The sequence below is a fragment of the Girardinichthys multiradiatus genome, chromosome 19 (genome assembly GCF_021462225.1).
Source record: "Girardinichthys multiradiatus isolate DD_20200921_A chromosome 19, DD_fGirMul_XY1, whole genome shotgun sequence".
NCBI lineage: Eukaryota > Metazoa > Chordata > Actinopteri > Cyprinodontiformes > Goodeidae > Girardinichthys > Girardinichthys multiradiatus.
The window spans coordinates 30,410,975-30,433,963 of NC_061811.1; the positions used below are offsets into that span (position 1 = coordinate 30,410,975).

Here is a 22,989-nt window from a genome sequence, read left to right on the forward strand (position 1 = left end):
AATATTTAAAAAAAAAAAAAAGATAGATTTATAGTAAATTATTTATTGGGAATTGAACACTGAATGGATTTAAAGGTTTGTTTCATCTTAAATGGATTATAAAGAGCTTTGTGATTCCCTTTGAGTTCTACGCGATGCAAAAAAGGTCTCATATGTTCCGAAGTGTCAGTTTACACAAAACCTACATTTTGGTTTGCAAATCAAATAGGTAAGCAATAAAATCAGCAGTGAACACACTGGAAGGTACACATTTTCAGTCGTTGCCTTGTGCTGCACATACATGTAGAAACCATAATCAGACTGTTTCACATCAGCGGTTGCAGCACGCTCATTTTCAGAAGATAACCTGTCAGAAACATCTGCCTGCCTGTCCAACAGTGGATGGAGATGAGTGGGTGAGCATACTTTACTGTCCTGGTCAGAAGATGACATCCACCCATCATCATGAGCAGGAAAGCTCTATTTATTTGGGGCTGTTAATCATTTATTTGAACATTTTAAGGACAAGAATGTGATGCCAGAGTTTGAATTTATTGTGGACTTTCTCTACTCCACACACGCTGTTTTACTTACAGACTCAAATACATACAGACACTATTACACCCCCCCTCCCCCCCAGAATTATTCCAGAACCTTTTTATGGCTAAAAACAAAATCGGTAGTGGTTCTCTTGAACTTGCTGAAAGAAATTAATCCAAAAGGTTAGTGAGGGTGTATGTCAGAGGTCAGCAACCTGCAACTCTGGTTGTTCAGCATAGGTGCTTTGCAGACATTTGTTGGATCTGCTTACTTTAAAAGTAGAGTTTTAATTATTCTAAAACCCCAAAATACAAATACAATTTTGGTCCTTGAAGTGTACCTGCAAACTCATTTTATTTAGCAATTATATATTAAGCGTGATCATTTTCTGAAGGGTTTAACGGCTCTAGAGAAATGTATTTATTAAATAGACGAGTAAAAATGGCTCTTTGCATTGAAGCTGACCCTTGGTATAAAAAATTAGCAGTTTGAATAAATCATTAAAAGCCCAAAATAAATTGCAATTCTGTAAACTTCTGACTGGAACAGTAGATAAAGAGAAGTTAGACGAGCATAACTGTCTATAACTTCGCAAGGATGGTGCATTTGAAATTGGATTTAATTAAACCTAAAAGGCTTTATTTATCTCTTTGTGACTGTAATTGTGCAGCATGTTGAAGCCAAACAGCTAATTTGAAAGATGTGGATTCATTTAACACTTGCCTTTAAACATAGAGAAGTGGCGGTATACCAACAAAAAAAGCTGTTAGTTTCCATTTTACTGAGAAACAAAATGCTTCTCTAACTCGTGAAAAGAACGCAGCACCCATAACATCAACACAAGGGATTTTAGGAAGTAAAATAGTTTGCTTGAAAGCCTCCATGATGCTGAGTAGACACTGTGGAAGACAGTAGAAACCAAGCTGTTGCATTGCCTTTCCATCTTCTGCCCTGGAGGTCAAACCTCATTATCAGCTCGCTAAATCAGCACAAGTGTTCTTGTTGGCCAAAGATAAAGCAAACACTGCAGCTGCTGCTTTGTAGGAGATGCTGAAGTGTGTCGATGGCTTCGGGTCAGACTTGGAGTCAAAATTGACAGCGCTTTTCCAAAAAGTGCAGCAACAGTCTAACAAAGCCAAAGCATCCACACACCAAAAAGTAGATGTCACCATTAAAAGCTTTGTGTTTACGAATGCCTAGCTGAGGCTCCTCAATGCAACCCTTTTGCTCAGAGGATTCAAGTCACGTGTGCAAAGATGACAGATGAGATCTGGAATGAGTAGCCTTTCCCCAAAGCCGGCCTGTGGCCACGCCCGGCAACATCTAGCTTTGATTCCCCTGCGGGCGCAGAACAGCTACATTCCTGGAATTTGCTAGAACATTCAGTGAGAAACAGTACAATGGATCCATCAGCCTCCTCTTTGTCATAATAGAAACTAAACACACACACACAACCCCTCAACTTGAAAAGCCAAACACACATGCACAGGATCACAGGGATGCTGCACAAAGGCAAAGCTGCGAGCAGAGGAACAGGTGAGAGATGATGCCAGCTGTGTTCTGTGAACTTAAAACTGATGCCACTCTGTTTTGGACTTCTCCTGTGCCATTAAATGCCTCCACACAGCTGCTCCCTGATCCAGGATCTGTTCCAGAAAAAGAAATACAGTGCCTTGCAAAGGTGTTCAAATTAAATTTTTCCACTTTTTGTCACATTTACAATCACTTTCTTCAGTGTATTTTACCGTGTGATAGAATAACATAAAGGGTTATTATATAAATAAATAAAAGTATGACAAGTAATGCAATAAAGGCCAATATATTTTTGTTAAACATGAACTAAAATCAAGAAAACCTCAATGTTTTTGTTTAAGAGTCGATCAACATTCTGTAAAGCTCTCGTGCACAGGCAAGTTCATTCACAGGTTAGGCGCCACCACCTAAAAAGTTCAGTCTCTTCTGCTTTGATGTGCAATCTAGGAGTGTCTAACAATTGATTTTTGGACCTTAATGCTCTGGATTGAGTCCATAATGATACAAAGGTTCAGAATACTAAGATACATAGTGGTGGCAAGATCATGCTGTGGGGATGCTTTTTTCCAGCAGGGTCAGGGTTGCTGGTCAGAGTTGATGGAAGATAATTTTACAGGCTGCAAGTTATGAGACTGCTGCCGATTTTACCTTTCAGCTTGACAACAATCCTAAACATCAAATAGAATAGTTTAGATCCAAACATATTTATGTGTTAGGCAAGTCCAGACCCAATCTATTTGAGATCGGTAGTTGATCTTCACAAATGCTCTTCATTTAATCTGACGGCGCTTTACTGTTGTCCAGACAAAAAAAATGGGCAAAATTCTCAGTTTATTGATCTGCACACACACCGAGCTGCAGATGTAATTGCAGCAAAAGCTGATTCCACATAGTATTGACTCTGGGGGGACAAATACAAGGGCACAATGCACTTTACAGATTCTTCATTGTAAAACATGTTCAAAACATATTTCCCTTGCACATTCTAATTATGTTTTACCTTGTGTTGATCTATTAGATAAAATCCCAGTAAAATACATTGAAGTTTTTGGTTCTAACATGACAAACTTTGCAAGGCACTGCATTGCCTACAACTAATAACGTACCTTCGTGTGTCTGTATTTGCCCAGGCTGAAGCATAGATGTAAAAAACAATGGACAAAACATTTACATTTTATGGCACTATACCACTAGTCACAACCATTAAAACGTATATATATTTTAAAAAGTATACCTGAATTCTGAGCTTAAAGATGAGAAACATCAACATGCAGATAATAATGCTGCTTCATTATTCAACACACTGTACATAATTTGGCCTTCGCAGATCATAGATAATGCTCAATATAAACAGCACGATACCCTATGGAACAGAACATTTGTCACAAGTGGTTATTTCACAAATTCAGCAATACTTTAGAAAAAAAGAATTGCCTGCATTAAATGACTGGGAAATCTGTGTGATATGAAATAAACAGCAGACTGGAGGTCAGATTCTCAAAGGTCTCCTCCAGCAGAGTGCCCACGCTATCTGTAGAGACGAAAAGTGACAGACGATGGTACGCTTTGAGGGCAGACACCCGCTGAGGCAGTGCTCTGACATTTCTGATGCATGAACCTTATAAAGTTCAATTTAAGGATTAAAGTAGTGACTGGATTTGTTGGCTGCAGCAGCCATTGCCAGAATACAGAAGTGCCTGATGGGTGCCCCTCTCCCTTACGCCCCCTGAACATCCCAAAAGAAAGTCCCTGCTGTGTTGTCATCAGTCCTTCTTCTTGTCCCGCTCCTCGGCGGCATCGTCCGCGTGGGCTCCAGGGAAAGCGTGGTGGTACAGGTGCCGGTGGTTGGCCGCTACATTGTACAGCTTGTACAGAGCCTGTGCAAGGGAAAATGGACAGTTAGAAACATGTAGGCTTATCCAGCAAAAACTGACATGATAGGATCTTCTTTGAAAAAGAAACAAGGGGGCGAACGACATTAACACAAAAAAACTACTTCCACATTTAAACTGAATGGATATTAGAGAAACAAGCATCTATGCTTCTCCAGTCTTTGTCAGCTGGACAGACACATGACAGCTAAATGGTCTCCTAAAGTAAGAATAAAATACCAAAATAAACAGCCAGGACATGCTTCATGCACACTAAGTCACAGCTTTGAGCAGGTTTCTAGATGCAACATACATTGCCTTGCATGAGTATTCTCACCCTTTCACCTTCTAACATCTTGTCCTCTGACAATCACAATCTGATGTGGGTGTTATTGCATTGTTTTGGATGACTGACCATCACAGGGTAATGGATAATTCAAAAGTAGAAACAAAATTATACTCTTACAAACAAAAATCTGAAAACCAGAGCATAGTGAATACAAATCTTTTCATCTGTGTTTCTACCAGCTTTGAACTGACATTTGCCCCCTCATTCTTTGCAAAATATTTCAAACCCTGTCCGTTTCAGGTCATTTATCTGCTGGTAGATGAACCTCCACCCCAGCTTCAAGTCAATGCCTTTAACAGGTTTATTCCAAATGTGTTTCTTTTATATAAAGAAATCCCCACAGCATAATCCTGCAACCACCATGTTTCAATGTTAGAATGGTATGCATGGATTTTCAATTTCTACATGTAAAATATGTAAAAACAAAGTAACCTATTCCTTTTCATTCCCCAGATTCTTTCTGGGAATGAGAAAACCTACATCTGCCAAACTAAAAAGAAGAAATGCCATCCAGCTTGTTATAAACAGACAGTGTAAAAGCCAACATCAGCTGTGGCATAGGGGTGCATAACTGCACAAGGCAAAACATGTTTTTGCAGCAACAAGGAAGGACTTGATTACCTACACCAAATTAGAAATTATATAAGCACACACAAATGTGAGCCACTGTTCGGTAAGCTGATGCATAATACTCACCTCATTTGTGCTCCCCTGCAGAAGCATTAAATGAAATAAGCACACATAAAGGAAGTGGATAGATAATTAAAACACAGATTCATTAAGAACAATAAAAAGGGGCTTCATTTAATAGATTTTAGAGGCATTTTGGCAACTGATGATACTGTATGGTATGGGCTCTCTGGAGAAAATATTAAAAAGGAAAGCAATTGTATGGAAAAATATTTGTATTTTCAGACTTTATTAGCTTTCCCATTGTCTAAATGTTGTCTCCTTCCTTGTTTCCTACAGTCATACTTTCTTTCCTTACTATTTGTCTGTTTTTCTTTCTTCATTATTCTTTGTGTCCTACCTCTCATCCTTCTTTAGTTTTTTTCATTATGCCCTTCATTTTTGACATCCCACTTGCCCTTTGTTTGCATTTCTACTTGTCCCCTTTTATCTTTCCTTCCTTCTTTTCTTATGTCCTTTCAGTATTTTCTGTGTGCTTTCCATGCTCATTTTCTGGTGTCATTCTTCCCTTTCCTTCATCCCTTGTGTCATTCTTGATCCCTTCCTCTATTTCCATCCTTCCTTGTACCCTCTCTTTCTTTCTTTCTTTCTTTCTTTCTTTCTTTCTTTCCCTTCCTCAGGTTTCATATGCAAACCCTGCTTCCTGTAAACTTGAGTGTGTAAAAGTTTAAAATGTTTGCATAAAAATTATGTAGGAACCCATCTATCCATCTATTTTATATAGCAGCTTCTTCCATAGTGGGTCGTGGGGGAGCTTCAGCAGTCTATGGGCGAGAGGCGGGGTACACCCTGGACAGGTCGCCAGTCCATTGCAGAGCCATGTAGGAACCCTGTATAGGATTTGTTGCCACCTAGTGGACATTTGCTGTGTGTTCATTGATGTTTTTTTTTTTTTTTCTGACACAAATGAATGAACTACCGAACATTTCTATGACGCCTTAGCTAAACTCAACAAATATCTCTGTCAAAATGCTGTTTAAAATATGAATATCTGTTTGTTTAAGGCTCCTATGATAAACTGGATCTATATGGATAAAAAATATTTTTTATTGTGAATTAGTAATTGTGAATTGCTTATTATTAAATTATTTTAGAGGATTTGATTTAGTTCATTCATTTACCTGGTCCCAAAGCGCCCCAGCCACCTGGTCAATGACGGCGCCCAGTTCCCTGTACTCTCCGGAGTACCGGATGTAGGCCCAGGTGCAGAGAGTGATCAGCGCCAGGCCTAAGATCATGTTGCACAGGCTGGCGATGATGTCCACCCCCACAAAGCCCGTGATCCCTGCCGCCACATACATGACGAAGATGACCACAAAGAGTGTGGCCGGCGTACGGGCGGCATGGAAAATGTTCTTGGAATCGTTGTGCTTGATATACTGGACGAACACCTCGTCGATCTCACCCTCCAGCTGCTGCAGGTAGCGGCGGCTGAACTCCTCGCCTCCCATCTTCTTGACCCCCCGGAACAGCTGCAGGGCCTCCTCCCTGATGGCGCCGTGCCGGTTCTGCAGCTCGCTGGGGGCCAGGAAGGGCCGATCGCCTCCGCAGACCTGGGAACAGCGAGGAGAGGGATTAACGTAAAAGGGAGTTGCAAGTTGACACTTGCATTTACTTAGAAAGCCTGTTTCCACCAACCTCCTCCATTTTTTTGTTGTACAGGTCCTTCGCAGCTGCGACTGCTGCTAAATTATTGGCCTCTGCTGTGGCCTGAATAAAAGCAAAGTTTACAAGCATGAGGTGTGGTGCAATGCAGTAAATCTAGAGAAAAAAGGGATTAAATAATAACAGAACACATATGTAGTGAGGCAAAACAAGTACCTGCAGCATTGACTTTGGATGTGGCAACTCTTCACCCTGATATATTTTAATGTATGCCTGAAGCACATAAAAAAAAAACTAAGAATAAAGATCTTGGAAGTAAAGAAACTTTTCATAATGAAAGCACAACAGGAAATGTGCCCCCACATTCATTTTACTGAACCCGCCTATCTTGGATGGTTTTGGTGATGTGTTCTGACCTTAAAGTACTCCAGCAGGCCTCTGCAGGTGATCTTGCTGCCGTTGATCTCCTTCACGTCGATGTTACGAGGACTAAGGATCCAGGGGACCAGGATCTTCAGGTTGTTTATGAACTCACCATCGATCTCTAGATAAGAAACACAACTGTTTGTGCTACAATCTGGTAGAGTTTGCTTGGTGGGGATTTGTAATTTTGAGTACTTTGCGGGACCCGGCAAGGCCAAGCCCGAACAAGAGACGCGAGGCAATCAACTTTGTAGTCGTGTCTTCGGACCTCCGGCCACATGTCTGGGACACTCGGGTGAAGAGAGGGGCTGAGCTGTCCACCGATTACCACCTGGTGGTGAATTGGATTTGCTGGAAGAGGAGGAAGCCGGAAAGACATGGCTGGCCCAAACGTATAGTGTGGGTCTGCTGGGAATGTCTGGCAAGAGCCCTTGGCCAGTAATGTATTCAACTCCCACCTCCGGAAAAGCTTTGACCAGATTCTGGGGAGATTGGAGACAGAGTGCGAGTGGACTATGTTCTCTGCCTCTATTGTCGATGCTGCCGCCCGTAGCTGTGGACGTAAGGTCTGTGGTTCCTGTCGCAGTGGCAATCCCTGAAATTGGTGGTGAAAACACACAGTAAGGGATGTCGTGAAGCTGGAGAAGGAGTCCTATCAGCTGTGGTTGGCTTGTGGGACTCCTGAGGCGGCTGACGGGTACCATGAGGCCACGAGTGCTGCGGCCTGGACCATTGCAGAGGCAAAACCTCAGGCCAGGTAGGAGTTTGGTAAGGGCATGGAGAAGGACTACTGGTTAGCCTCGAAGCGATTTTGGCAAACCGTTCAGCACCTCATGAAAGGGAACCAGTGCTTTGCCCACACTGTTTAAATGTTTTGTTTTGTTCATCACCCAGGCGGAAGTCACCGAGGTGGTCAAAAAGCTCCACGGTGGCAAGGTTTCAGGGGTGGATGAGTTGAGATGTTGTGGGGCAGTCATGAATGACATGCCTCTTCAACATTGCGGGCCAGTTAGGGACAGTGCCTCTGGACAGGCAGACTGGTGTTGGGACCCCAGCCATGGGTTACAACATTAAAGGCTAGTAAGACATTTTCTGGAATTTTCAAAAGAAATCACAGAAACCTACTCCTAACTCAGCCCAGGAACAGAAGGAGAGCGGACTTCCCGTGACGTCACTTTTTGAATAAAAACCCCACGTTCCAACAAACAGGTGTCTTTCTAGCCTGCCACTCTACGTGCAGTTCGGCCTGGCCGACCAAGAGCCACCCTTCCACACAGCTACGAAGGTTAGCTGCAAGCTAACCCTTTGTTTACCCACACGTGGATGTTTTTCTCAACTTGTCCTCAGCACGGTTCACGTAAGAGGTAGTGTTTGGGCAGAGAAGTTTAGTTTAGAGTTAAATAATCTAAATAATGTTCATTTAATGACGTTTGTTTTTGTTTGTGTTGAGAAACTCAGCTATATGAAGTGCTAGCAGACTAGCACTCAGCTAAGGATGTGTTCTGTGTTGTGTTTTTAAAGTTAAGACAAACTTTATTTAAAGGGTGGTTTTTAAACACAGAACCATAACGCGCCATCCACGCTTATGCATTTCAACCCTTTTATTAGTGGTATTTTAAAAGGTATGTGTTTGATTCTGATAGATAAGCTATAAGCTTCTTTTGTTAGCTCCAACCACTAATGGCTAAGAACACAGGCTTGCCCACTTAATGAGTCAGATGAAGATCATTTACCCAGCAATGTTGTTAGTTTCCAATCTAGGAAATAATATTTCCTTAAATATTACTTCACTAAATAATGGCAGCTAATTAAACACCGTTGAGAATTAGTCATCCAGAAGGTTGGTTTTATTCAGCAAATCATTCTTTAAAATGTTATTTTATTAAAATAAATGTTTTATCTGATCTTGCATTGTGAATGGTTGTCTAAATATTGCAGGATATATCACTCCTTCGGTCATGATTTCAACCATCTTTAATCAACTTGTTTATATTGTACATAGCACATTAGTCTTCCTTATTCTTTAATTCTGCTTGGTAGTTTAGTTGGATCGTTTTAGCATAGTAAAGAGTTTGATGATTGAAATATGTTTGACTTTGAGTTGACTTATTTTTGTAAAAAAATTCTTGTATTTTAAGAAATTGTGTGAATTCATTCCATGTGTGCAGAGTTTATGCTGTTCAATAATGTCAGAGCTTGGCTCATCCCTTTCAATTTTGCCCTAATACCACCGCCTTACTGGGTTGGTATTCACAGGACAACCCTTAACAGACCGAAATATTATTTAATAAAATATTATAATATTAAATATTAAATAATATATTCATATTCATAATTACAACACCGGTGGTGGTTCCCCTTCACAAGAAGGGGAACCAAAGGGTGTGTTAAACTACAGGGGGATCACACTCCTCAGCCTCCCTGGTAAGGCCTACGCCAGGGTATTGGAGAGAAGAGTCCGGCCGATAGTTGAACCTCGGCTTCAGGAGGAGCAGTGTGGTTTTCGTCCCGGCTGTGGAACACTGGACCAGCTCTACACCCTCTATAGGGTGCTCGAGGGTTCATAGGAGTTTGCCCAACCGGTCCAAATTTGTTTTATGGACCTGGAGAAGGCATCAACCTTGTCCCTCGTGGTGCCCTGTGGGGGCGCTCCAGGAGTATGGAGTCGGGGGCCTTTTTTTTAGAGGCCATCCGGTCTCTGTACAAGCGGAGCAGGAGTTTGGTCCGCATTGCTGGCACTAAGTCAGACCTGTTCTCGGTGCTTGTTCATGCAAGTCTGGGCGTCTCTTCTGTCTGCTGCCCCTGCGACCCGGTTCCGGATAAAGTGAGAGACGACGAGTACGAGGATTTTCATTTGTCAGTTACTCAAAAGCTGTCACATCTACTCCTTTAGAATCAAGAAATAAAAAGGCCTATACTGTCTTTTTTGCTTATTGCCAATGGGTATTAAATGTACATGGTGCAGATGTACTTTGTTGCCAGAGTCTGCATAGTACAACAAGCCATACCTTCATTTCCCTAAATGTTTCAGATCATCAAACTAATTTTAGTATCAGACAAAGATAGTGTCAGTAAATACAAAATGCAGATTTCAAATTATGATTTCCTTTATTAAGGAGGAAAAAATACCCAAAGCCACATCTAAGGCTTTGAGACTCTAGTAAACCACACAGAGTTTAACAACAAATTGAGAAAACATGGAACAGTGGTGAACCAACTAAAATTACTCCAAGAGCACATCGACAACTTCTCCAAGAAGTGCCAAAAAACCCAACACATCACAGCATCTAAAGCATTGCAGGCCTTACTTGCCTCAGCTAAGGTCAGAGGTCATGACTGAACAATAAGAAAGAACCTGGGCAAAATGGCCTCCATGGAAGAGGACAAGAACCAAGGCCAAAACCAAACAAAACACATAGGCCCTTTTTCACATTAGCAAAATACCACCTTGATGATTCCTGAGACTTTTGCAAAATATTCTGTGGACAAATATGGAAATTACATTACATCCAATCTAAAACGAATCCAGTTTTTAAATAAAAATAAGGTAATACTAGCAGTCTAACATGGTGGATCTTAAGCTCAAGTGCGTTCAGGGTCACAGTAAAATTCCTCCACAACAGTGGCAGATGCTGGTCTTTCAAGGAGGGGAAGCTCAATTTCAAGATCGCTGCTTCGCTCATTTCGCTGTCAATCAAAAAGGGATTCAGCCTCAAACAGATCGTCCAATCATCATGCAGAAGCTGAGCGTCCGGGCCAGCCGAGGCCAGCCCACTGCCCCATAGACCCCCAGAGACACTGAGCGTCCGATGGGCGGGACAAAGCCCAGCATTTTTGCTTCACTATTGAACTCACTGTTTAAAGCACTGTGAAGCTGCGGGAATGAGTGAGAGGAAAGCCGCGTCGTTACCAGTGATAAGAAGCTGATTCTGAACAAAAGTTGAGCGCGTTGTAGCGCATATTTAATCAATGACATGTACACACAACAGTATATATATTATCACTTATTTTTTGACATTTTAGGGGAAGATGAGCTTCCCTTGCAGTCTTAGAGCAATCGTCACTGCTCCACAACGATGTAAAAGCTTCATTACTAGTTACCACAATTGATGCTGCTTAGGGAGGCACGAGCAGTTATATTGTTTAGGGTGTAATTACTTTTCACATAGACTCATGTTGGTTTCCTCTGCTTATCTTTGTGAGAAATTCAAATTATTTTGATGATCTGAAACATTTAAATGTGACAAAAATGGAAGAAATCTGTTTTACATTTTCACAGCACTGCATATTTGTAATTTTAGTCAGATATTTATGGCTCTATTTCACATCAGTCTTCAAACTCAGTGTTTGTTCCTCCCAGCTACATTCTTTGTTTTGTATCCGAGTCTTCTCCCAGAGACAAAATGTGACTTCCAGACACCTACCAAGCATTCAAAGCCAATTTTGCCACAATGATCAACACAAACATCTAATGCCACACTGGCTGCAATGTCCCCAACAACAAAGACAATGTACCTTTAATTCTTCCGTCAAAGTGAGGGTTGGTGGCCACCTTGAGGCCGGGGTGAGGCATCAGGAAGCTGGAGATGTTGGTGAAGCAAGAGTGGATGTGCTTCCGCACATTCTGAAGTTCTTCATGCTGGTTCTCTGAGATCTGCAGCGGAAGCACATGGGCCTGATTCAGTTTGCCAAAACTCAGCGACAAGCTCATCTCAATAAATAAGAATATCAAAAAGATCATTTATGTCTGGAATTTATTTCACTCATGTCATCTCATTAAATAGATTCATTCCACACAGGGTGATACATTTCTATTATTTTGAAAAGTATAGCTAATAGCTAGTGAAAACTTCAGTTTGTATATAGTGTTTAGAGGCTTAATTCACTTAAGTTTAATGACCAAACAATCACAGTGATATCATGCTCATTAAAACAGGTATTTGTACCTTTGGCAATGTGGGCAGGTGCCAAGCCCTGCTGGCAAATAAAATCAAAATCTCCATAAAACTTGTCAGCAGAAGGAAACATAAAGTTTCCATGAAATTTCCTGGTAGATCCCTGCCCTGACTTCAAAAAACACAGTGGACCAACACCAGCAGATGACATGGCACCCCAAATCATCACTGAATGTGAAAATCACCCCTGGACCTCAAGCAGTGTGGATTCTGTGCCTCTTCATTCTTCCTCCAGTCTCTGGGACCTTTGGGCCACTGAGAAACAGTCCAGCTCTTTTTCTCTTTTAGCGACACTTTAGAGACACTTTTGATGTTGTCTCTGGTTCAGAAATGCCCTAACACAAGGAATTAACAGCTGTAGCCCTTGTTCTGATAAATCTGTGTGCTGGCTCCTGAAGCTCTGACTACACTAGCTGACCACACACTTGTGAATCTCCCATACGTTTGAATGGGCTTTGCTTCAAAATTCTCTCAAGGCTGCGGTTATGCCTGTTGCTTGTGCAATTTTTTGTACCATAGTTTTTTCTTCCACCTAACTTTCCATGAATATGCTCGGATACAGGACTCTGAAGAAACTGGTTCTTTAACACTTATCTTTTTGTGGTTTACTGTACTTGTGAAGAGTATCAGTGACTGCCTGTTGAACAACAGTCAACTCAGTCAACATGACTACGTAGACACCAACACAACCGTAACATAAAATTTCTGCCTTAAAAAACGTATTAGTTTTTTTAATACAAACATTTTTGAGAAACTGAATTTTGTATAATTTTTTTGTTAGCTGTATGCCATAATTAACATAATTAATATAGAAAAGAAATAATCTGTTGAATCAAATTAATGAAATAATTGCAACTTTTGATGACATTCTAATTTAGCGACATGCATCTGTAGGTTTGTAAAGGAGGAAAGTGGTCCAGCTACGTGAATTGCTTCAGTAAAATCAGTGGTGACTGACCTTCAGTCTCTTCTCAAGAAACTTCATGCCTCCCTCCTGTCCATAAGGAAACTCGTATGGAAAACTCCAGTCTCGAACTAGGAAAATCAGGGACTAGGAAAAAAAGTGCCCCATCATGTAGCACTGCACATTAGGTCACATTTCAAATGATTCAAATTGCTAATTTGAACTTCGTCTTGACAGGTAGTACCTAAATTATTGTTTAAAACAAAAAAGCCTTCAATATTTAAAGCTGTTAAATTTCTTTAAAATGTATTTTCAAGCAGTATTTAGTTGGAAACAAGTGACATAGAAACACCTGCAGTACCTGGAAAGGTTTCAGGAAAGTCTCCTCCATCGCTAGTCTTCCATACTCAGTGAAAAGCTGAAAGACATCAGTTATAACCCAGAATACTTTGTTTCAGCATCACACCTTGGATTACCAATAAAGTTTGAGTTTTCATAATGATAAATTCTGCTTATATTAAATTTTAGAAATGCTCATTTTAGAATCATATGTCATCAATATTTGTATTTGTTTTATTTTTTTTTTACCTGCAAGTGCTGAAGATCATCCTCTTGTACATTCTGTGATATATTGTAAACCTAGAAGAGACAGTTTACTTACAGTATTTATATGCTGAGAACATTTAATGATGCTGGTGTGTCAGAACAATGGGTTTAACTGCTTTCTCTGGACCAAACCTCCAACCCAGAGTGCTCAGGAGTGCTCACATGTCATACCTGCATGGAGCTGATCATGGTGCTCAGGGCGAACACAGTGGCTGAATCCCTTAGCGTGGATTGGCTGTCAAATGTGCCCTGCGTGTCCATCAGCAACACAGCAACCTAGATCATCGGACACAAGAAGAAACTCTTTGTGTGTCTGTATATGTTCTACGGTTAACTTAGTCATTGGTAAAGATGCGAAAAAAAGGCTTTAAAAAAATCATAAGTTGTTGTAGTTGTAAAATCTCATAATATAAATTTTAGAAAAACCAACATTTGAGTACATTTGTTTAGTGGGGATAACCTATCCCATGTTAAGAATTACCGGTGTCACAATTATTGGTTTTTCTGAATTGTGAGGTCTGACACTGATGTTGGACGATGAGGCCTGGTTCGCAGTCTCCTCTCCAACACATCCCCAAGGTGTTCTATCTAATCCTGAGGTCAGGACTATGTGTAGGACTATCTCCGCTGCAATCTCACTCCATGTCTTTAAAGACCTTGCTTTGTGCACTGGTAAGGAGACGTGTTGGAACTGAATGGCACACCCCCAAACTGTTCTCACAGTGTGGGAAACATAAAGTTCTCAAAAATGTCTTTGTGTGCTGCAGCATTTAGAGAATCAATGCACCAAGCCCAATTTCCGATAAAACCCAAATACCATAAACCTCCCTTTAGCCACTTTACATTTGACACAATATAATTTAAATACCGTTTCATGGCAACTACTAAGCCCAGACTCATCTATTGGAATGCCTGACAGGAAGCATGGCAAATCACTGCCACGTGGCATGCCACCATTGAATCCGACACGTTGTATTGCACATGGAGATGTTTTGCCATGGAAACCCATTCCACTGTTCTTGAACTAATCTGAAACCCACATTATGGTTGGAGGTCTGTAGTTATTGATCTGCACATAGTTGGTAACTTCTGCACACTGTTCCCCTTTAGCATGCGCTGTCCCACACTTTGTCCATAGCTCTGTTCCTGCTGCTCCAAAGCGCAACCCGTTATTTTACAAATGTTTGTAAAAGCAGTCTGAATGCCTAGGTGCTGGATTGTATACACCTGTGGGTGCTGAAGTGGTTAGAACACATGAATTCTGTAATTTGGAGGGGTGTCCTAATACTTTTGGCAATGCAGTACATTTTCCATCGACCTTATTTTTTGGATCATTATTCAGCATAGGCATTCAGACCAAATGATGCCCTGTTTTCAGTTTACTGGTTTTTCACTCTAACTACGTTCCCAGGGTAACTGGAAGAGAAACAAGCCCACAGCATCACAGGTCCTCTACCGTATCCACCGTAACAGTGGGCATGCGGTGCTTTTCCATATATTAATCCTTTGTTTCATTATAGACCCAGATTGTTGCTCAACCTTAGCCTCATTTGACCAAAGCACACAGTTCCCGTTAAAGTCCCAGCAGAGTTTAGTAAACTCCACAGAAATGTATCACTCTCAAGCAAACGTCGGCATGTATGATGGTGTCTTGTTATGGAGACATGGTGACCTCAAGACGCCACTCTCTGCTTCAAATGATTTTTCTTTACCTTTCTTTTCATCCTGCTGAATGGCAAGATAAATATGGGTCCATGCCCAGCCTCCAGTTAAAAGAAACGTCATTTCACATCATATTTATACCCAATGGAAACAGAAAGTCATGATTTACTAATTAGTAAGTCTCTTCAACTTCTCTTTCAGTTCCCCACCAAATGCATGCACTCAAATTAAAGACTGGCCTAGTATTTTTTTTTCAATGTGCCATTATGCTACTGCAATAAAAAACATTATTTTAAAGGTTTTGCACAGATAACATTGTGACTCTCACTGTTTGTCCCTTGTTGCTCTGTCATCCCTTTATCCAACTGCACAGTGAACTCATTCTGACCTTTCTTCCATCTGGTTTGTCCACCAGAAAGACCTCACTCCAGATTTGGATCCCAGTGGTTTCCCTCTCTGAGCCCCCCCTCCAGGAGAAGCCGGTCAAAGCCTCATTTGCATCTCCGAGCCAATTTTCAGACGCCTGAGCAACAGAACGACACAAATTGTTGTTAAATACCGCTTGATAAATAATAAATGACACGCTGTTTTAATTATGAAAGATAGCAACAAAACAAAATTCACATGCAGCTAAAAACATAACCTAGACTAGGTATCAACGTGGATTGTTCCCAAACACCTGGTGAAGCTACAAATATGGAATATCCTCTTAAGAGCCACAATATCCAGACAACAAATATATCAAATAGCACATTTTAAAGTGTGGGGAAAAAAGTATTAACACACTTGTATTCTTTTACATTTTGTCACATTACACCATAGACTTTAGTGTATTTTAGAGATTTTAATGTGATAAACCAACACAAAGTGGTTGAAAATTGTGACAGAAAATTAAGCACGGCTTACAGGTTTCTCTTTATACATTAAAATTGAAATGTATTTCTCTCTGACAGCCTTTCTTCAAGGATTACGCTTCATTTCTACCAATAGATCTTCCCATCAATTCTAACCAGCTTCTCTGCCTCTGTTGAAAAAACAGCATCCTCACAGCATGATGCTTTTAACACCATGTTTTTTTTTATTTTAGGTTTTTATGTGGCGCTAGTGGCTTTTATTCATCAGTAGCCGGAGAGGAAGAAGGACAGAGAAGAGGAAGATTTGCGGCAAATGACCCAGGGCCGGGAATCAAACCGGGGACAACTGTGTTCAAGACTGTAGTCTCTGCATATGGTGCACCCGCTCTACCGCTGAGCCATGGGGCGCAACATCCTTTAATGTGGTGGTTCGAGGTAAATACAAATTCAGGCAACACTTTTCAGGTTATTATTTATTTAAAAAAATAACTAAAACCAGGCATTTGTTCTCCCTTTCACAATTATACACTGCTTTTTGTTGGTTTATCATATTAAACCCAAATAAAATACATGAAGGTTTGTGGTTGTACCCTGTGAAAATGTGGGAAGGTTTTAGGGTGTGAATACTTTTGCAAGACAAGTCAGCAGAGCATTCTGTGTAGCTGACAGACCTCACACACTTGCAGGCACTTACATGGTTGTACATGTAACGCAGCATGAAGTCCATGAGGAAGGACTTGCCCTTGCGGAAAGCCCCCGCCACGGAGATGGCCACCACTTCGCGGTCCCTGACCTCCTCAGACAGGAGGATCCGGCTCAGCGCCGCCTCATCCAGCTCAAAGGTGTGGTCGTCTTTGACCAGCAGCACCTGGATCGGCCGGGCTCGTCCATCTGGCTCCTCTTCCTCTGAGCTCCACTCATAAACATTTTTGTCACTCAGAGACCCTGAGGAATAAATCAGAGGCAGGGAATTTTCTGTGGAGGAAAGTACAGGGTGACCTCAAAGAATCTAAGTGACAAGGCAACTAAAACATTTTCCTGTGAAGCCAACAGAAGAGCCAGAAGGTCTTCACAGTGATGATGGGCAAACTTAACAGTCCATTAAATGAGAAGGCCGGAAAGATAAACCTCTTTCTGTAAGCACTGATATTCATTATACTGAATCAGACCACTGTGTCCGTTCAATATATCGGTGCTCAGTGAGATCACACGGGCTAAAAGGTTTCAGAGCTGCTGCTCTGAAACCTTTTAGGGTTTCCAATCAGTGCTGTTTCATGCAAAATGGAAGCTACAAACAGCGCCTTGCAAAACTATCCATACTTCTGGAACCTCTCCATATTTTGTCCCTAACCCTTCAAGGTATTTCATGGGACACAAAGTAGTTTATAATTGTGAAATGATACATGGTTGTCAATTTTTTTTGACAAATAAAAATCTGAAAAGAATGTGAATTTGTATTCCGCCCCTCTGAGTCAAAACTTCATAAAACAATCATTTGTTGCAACTATAGCAGCAATTCTTTTAGGGTCTGTTTCTACCAGCTTTGCAGAACTAAGACTGAAATGGTTTGCCGGTTCTTCTTTGCGAAACAGCTCAAACTCAATTCAATTGAAAGTGCCTGTAAAATACACATTTTCAGAACTTGCCAGAGATTATTAATTGCATTAATATTTGCATTTTGACTAGGCCATTCTAAACCAATGAAAAGACTTTGAGCTAAACTATTTTATTGTAGCTTCAGATATTGTTTTATATCCCAATCCTGCTTTAAACATCTCCACAACTTTCTTCCTGACCTGGTGTTCCTTGGTCTTCATGATGCTGTTTGTTCCCTAATGTTCTCTAACAAACCTCTGAGGCTTTCATGGAACAGCTGGATTTATATTGGGATTAAATTGCACACAGATGGACTTCACAAATTAGTTGGTTTCTAAAAGCAACTGGTTAAACCGGATTCTATTTATGCGTATCAGATTAAAGGCAGCTCAATGCAAATGCATACCACATTTTTCAGAATTGTTCAGTTTAAAAAAAAAAAAGTATAATTTTCCTTTCACTTTTTGTGGGTCTATCATGAAAAACTACACTAAAGAACATTGAATTTTGTGGTTGCCACATGATTAAACGTGAAAAGGTTTAATGGGAATGAATATTATTGCAAGGCACTGTAGCTATCTCCCACACTCATCCGGTCTGCACCCAAGGAAGACGTGACTTTGCCTTCCAGGAAATGACTTGAAATAAAAGCCAGGCTTTACCTCTCATAGAGCACAAGTAACGGGTTAAGAAGTAACAGGCCATGTGTTGGGTTCAGAATATGAATGCACAGTGAATAATTCAACACTGAGTCAATGTTTCTTCTCAGGCCCGGAACAGACCATCAGTTTGGTTTCCTTCTGCAGGAGCCTCCTCCAAGGCCTGGCGGACAACCTGATCATGCTGCTTCTGCCACTGCCCCTAAAACAGCTAAAGACGTCAGAAGCTGCTTTAAGTGGGTCAGACCAGATCAACTCTCTACTAGTAAGCAGCAGCAGCAGCAGCTTTTCCCCTCATTTCTAACACGGGCCTCTCCCACTAGCCCCACACAGGTTGGTTTGACTACAGAGTGATGTCAGAGATGGATGCTGGTAACCAGTTAACGGTAATGGTGGGAAAAGGTTTGGAGTTTGGAATTTCTGATGCAGAATTACACACATTTACCGCAAAGGCATCACAGAGCCTAAAAATTAAACAGTAACTGTAAACGCTGGGAATCAAATTGTGATTTAGGGCCTTTAGAGGCCTAAACTGACCCAACAAGGCCTTTCCTATAAACCAATCACAGCATTTACCCAATAGTAAGATATATTTAAATGAACGTGTTTCATTATGCCTGCAGAGGCCAAATGCAGCACGGAGTGTTCCTCTATATCAGTGGCGTCAGCTGCATAGACATTAAATGCATTGATAGACTGATCAGCATTTGTCTCAATATTCAGAAAGGAAAGCAAACCGAGCACAAAACAACCAGAGCGGTGCATCGTTTCCACCCTCTGTGTGAAATATTAAATGTTTTGTACGTACACTCACCCCAGCTGTCTCTCTCTGGACGGTGTTTCACCATAATGTAGTCCTTTTACCCCCCGGCTTGAAGCGTATATGAGCAACCCTAGTCGGTAGGCATGAGAGTAGGGAGCGGGGAGGATGCCCTTATCTCCAGCACAACGCCGTTCCTGTTGCAGGAGGATGATGGTGCTTTTATCCACGGCGCGATACACAGATCCTGCCGCCAGGGGCGCTGGTGTCTGTTGTCCCAGGCCTGTGTGTTGAACGCAGCCAAATTAATAATGCATAAAACTGCATACGAATGTGTACATTATGTCAAAAATGAAAACATAATGAAAAGAAAACTACAAAATATATGCTTTACAGCGGTAACCAATCATATCACGAACTTGCCCTGTATGTTATGTTCTGGTCGGTAGGTGGCGACGTAGCACAAAGGTTGAAACCCATGCTGCCTTCAAAGATATGAGGGACATTTTTTTATGTAATAGGGAGGGGAAAGGTAGGCCTCCTTACGATTCGCCATTTCATCCCTTTGTCGTGCTCTTCGCTCCTGGCACATGCCCCTTCGTACCGACCATGCGTCATGTCGTAGCTTCCTTAAGGTCTTTTCTGACCCGCTTTGACAAACAACTATTTAAAGTAAACTAAAATAGTGTTTCTTCAAACAAAAGGTGGTTCTCTGTTATTTTTGGTTTGATCAAGATAATCAACCTGTCTCCTGGCCCAAATATGAATTGGATGTAATACAAAGTCTTCAACAAAATATCTCAATAAATATACATTATATGTAAACATTGAGAATTGTTATGACAAAACCTTCGCAATTAATATTTTACTCATAACACTTTTGTGTTTCCATAACATAAACTGGTGTTTAATGGTTTGAGTACATGGTTACAAAAATGCGGTTTTTTTGTGAGGTGGGTGGGAGGTCAAAATGAAAGTGAGAATGAACGAAATGGCGAAGTGTGGGCGCGAAATGCATGAATAAATTGGGAAAAGGACGAATTTACACAGCCAGTAAACGTGATCAGGTTGGTAAACATACAGCCTTTGGAGACACTACACAAAAATTTCAGAAATTGACTGTAACTAATAACATTACATAAGTACTTTGTAAATTAAACAAACAAAAGCAGAATTATTTAGGGAAAGGTTCTAGAAAATCATACTTATTTCAAGAGGGGAAATTTCCTTGTGTGTTTCCCAGTAGGAAAGCATGTTTAAAATAATTGTGAACTAAAGTAAAATATGAAGTAGGCTATAAGTCAGACATAACAAAGACATTTCAATTAAATTAAAGTTGAAGTCCATATTATGCTGGCGATGACATTTTATTTAAATTACATAATAATTAGCAGTTTGTTTGCCTGTGTAATCAGCATTGTAACATTTCAGATGACCAACTAATAGCGAAAATTACAGGTTTTATGTCTGGATAGAGGGTGTAGCGTAACTAAAAAATTCATCAGTCTAATTTTTGCTCGCGGTGCTTGAACGCACCATGAGTCCAGCAACTCGACTGCACGGACTAGCGGCACACTGTTGCTTTTTTGTGTCGTGTTTTCTCTGAATACATTTTAATAAACGTCTATTATTAGCGCGGAGTGACAGTGGAATTTAATACACAATGTCGAAGCTTCTTTAAAGCTGCCAAAGGAGAGAAATGACATGTCAGCGGGGGAACTTACGGCTGAGATTTCTGAGGGGATTGAAGTATACCGTAACGTCCGTACTGCTCTAAAAGAAACGGGGTGAGCTGGTGGAGCCAACTGAAGTTTACTACTTCGATAACAAAGGGACATCAGTTTTACTTTTTGAAGCTTTTATTCGACGCCACACCACAGTTAAAGACTCAGTGGGGATTTATAATGCAAGACGAGCGCACTTGGTGTTTCTGCATTGTAAAAGGTGAGCCCAGTTTGAACTTAACGGCAGGCGGGGGGCTAAGTTAATGTTTGCGTGTTAGCTAGCATTAGCTGAGTTGCCCTGTCGCTAAGCCCCTGGCTGGCCCTGGCTATTTGCTGGAATGACCACGGATATCCTGTTAAAAGTAGCGCAGTGTGATGCTAGTTGAGTGTCGTTGTTACAAAATAAACGGCTTCGTAGGAAAACTTATTATTCTACAGGTCTTGTGGACTAAAATTGTTGCGTTGCTAACAAAGAGAAATGTCACTTTAAGAATGTAACATAAGACCTGTTTTATAACCCTTGTTCCCCCCATTTAAACTAGGACGCGTACAGGGATTAAACCTTTAATTTAGCCCTTTAACACTTTCATTAACTTTGTCTCTGCGTCAGGATATGGAGCGCAGAGAGGCGCCGTCTGAATAGCATTGGTCGAGACTGTCTTCTGTCGACCACCCACACCACGTCTAATCAAGCCAACTAAATGTAAAGGATCCCTCGGTTTCAAGCTATCATGGATATCTTTCCCCGACCGAGCTGCGAAATTCAGAGGAGGAACCCCCAGAATGACTTTGAGCTCATTCAGAGGGTGGGAAGTGGAACATATGGAGAAGTGTACAAGGTAGGCTGAATTGACTGGTTTCCACAGTCTGTCATAGGAGCTCGAGATAGTGTGATTTACTTATCTCATGACTATTCAACCCATAAGCTGTGTGCTGTTTGTTTTGTAAGTCATAATAGCATATGGGAGCCATATGACAACTTTTTTCCAGAAAGCTGAATTTGACTATCTTGTAAGGGAGGGAAAATTGCAGTGGCTTTCTTTCTTCCAGCTGACTAGCAATGCTCAGAAACAGGTAGGGGAGGGGAATAACTGCGTTACTGTGGTCTTTAAACGTTCGGTGGAAATTCTAGACACTCCACACTTTGTGGGATCTCATTAAAGGACTTCAAATGATAGAAACAGTATGACAAAGAAATGTGGAAACCTTAACTTTTTGAAATTATTGTATATCTTTGTGCTGGTAACTGGCCTGTGCCTGTTGTTATTATTACGTTCCAAAGGTTTGTCTTTTGTAGTTTGTCTCTTTATTTTTAAAATCCCCGCACAGTTAATTAAATTTTTTTAAGCAGTCATCCACAAGCAAAAGCCTGTTACATTATTGCACATAGGAATTTATGAAGTGAAGAATTTATGGTAGTCAGTCAATGCTGACAGCTTGAGTTTTGTTCTCTAGAAACACATGGTGAACTTAACTTCTAAAGATTGCGTTACATATAGGTAAAGTTCTGTCAAGAAGATGGTTCATTCACAAAGATTACAAAGCTTGAAAAACCACAAATACTTTAACAATTTAGACTTTTGTCTTTTACATGGCGTGACAAATTTAGAGGACAAACGATGGCATTAAACCAAAAGGACTCCAGAGTTTATGTTTTTTGTTTATATTTTCAAAACTATGACAGCTGCACTGTGGACCTATCTTTGCAAACCCATCAGCGCAATCTTAAGTCTGGTCGAGCTTACACTGACATCCATGGTTCTTCTCACACATTTATTGGTTACCTATAAGATATGTATTGTGCTCATAGATTGTCTAAAAGACTTTTCACACATAGGTTGTCATAACACTCAGCAATCACGCATTATAAAATCACCTGAGTGAGTAAAGTGTTAAAAACTATGCAAAAAAAATATGTTTTTACCTTCTTGATTTATGTCACCCACAATGTTTTAATGAATCAGCAAATAAATCATAAACTACCGATTAAAGTAATACTAGGAAATAACAGCTGAAGTGTCCATTACTGCTTTTAACAAAGCAGCCAAAATTAAAATATCCACTTCACCTTTTAAAAAGTTCTGCTTGTTGTTTTGTATGTACAATCAACATTTTCACATTTCATTGCTCTATTTAACTCTCTGAAGGCATCAGATTTTCCCGCAGTTATTTCTTTATTGAGTCCTATGTTACTGAAGTGCCTTTTGCCAATTTATCTGCCACAAACCAACCTACCATCTGAAACAGAGGTGAAAGTACAGCCTGTCTGTCATGGCCTC

The 22,989-nt window shown here is 40.7% G+C and overlaps 2 protein-coding genes across 13 annotated transcripts in view; one reads left to right on the plus strand and one right to left on the minus strand.

Moving 5' to 3' along the window:
• Positions 1-27: 27 nt before the first annotated feature.
• atl1 (atlastin GTPase 1) lies at positions 28-19,232 on the minus strand. 3 transcript variants are annotated; one of them, XM_047345171.1, is made up of 14 exons: positions 19,041-19,232; positions 16,666-16,916; positions 15,506-15,640; positions 13,627-13,731; positions 13,438-13,488; positions 13,211-13,267; positions 12,904-12,996; positions 11,506-11,644; positions 6,984-7,111; positions 6,784-6,840; positions 6,601-6,672; positions 6,084-6,515; positions 4,969-4,983; positions 28-3,929 (listed from the first exon to the last, which is right to left on the minus strand). In XM_047345171.1, the coding sequence occupies exons 1-14, from the start codon at positions 19,072-19,074 to the stop codon at positions 3,816-3,818; spliced, it is 1,683 nt and encodes a 560-aa protein (XP_047201127.1). In that variant the 5' UTR covers positions 19,075-19,232; the 3' UTR covers positions 28-3,815. The 3 variants fall into 3 exon arrangements, with proteins under 3 accessions (XP_047201127.1, XP_047201126.1, XP_047201128.1); XM_047345170.1 differs by having other exon boundaries at positions 19,035-19,232; XM_047345172.1 differs by lacking the exon at positions 4,969-4,983.
• Positions 19,233-20,528: 1,296 nt separating this feature from the next.
• map4k5 (mitogen-activated protein kinase kinase kinase kinase 5) overlaps positions 20,529-22,989 on the plus strand; it is a 43,480-nt gene continuing 41,019 nt past the window's right edge. For 9 of the 10 annotated variants that reach the window (XR_007035069.1, XM_047345160.1, XM_047345162.1 and 6 more), the window contains exons 1-2: positions 20,529-20,930; positions 21,321-21,549. Coding sequence is in view for 9 of the 10 variants with exons in the window: in XM_047345160.1 (XP_047201116.1) it covers positions 21,442-21,549 (108 nt within the window). In the remaining variant the exon portion in view is untranslated. The remainder of the gene's footprint in view (positions 20,931-21,320; positions 21,550-22,989) is intronic. The other variant, XM_047345161.1, reaches the window with a different exon arrangement.

Coding starts and splice junctions, on each gene's coding strand:
- atl1 (XM_047345170.1), bottom strand. CDS start 19,074: ATGGTGAAACACCGTCCAGAGAGAGACAGCTGGGGTGAGT. Junction 16,917..19,034: donor GAGAGACAGCTGGGGTGAGT/GTACGTACAAAA, acceptor TTTATTCCTCAG/GGTCTCTGAGTGACAAAAAT. Junction 6,673..6,783: donor ATCCAAAGTCAATGCTGCAG/GTACTTGTTTTG, acceptor GCTTTTATTCAG/GCCACAGCAGAGGCCAATAA.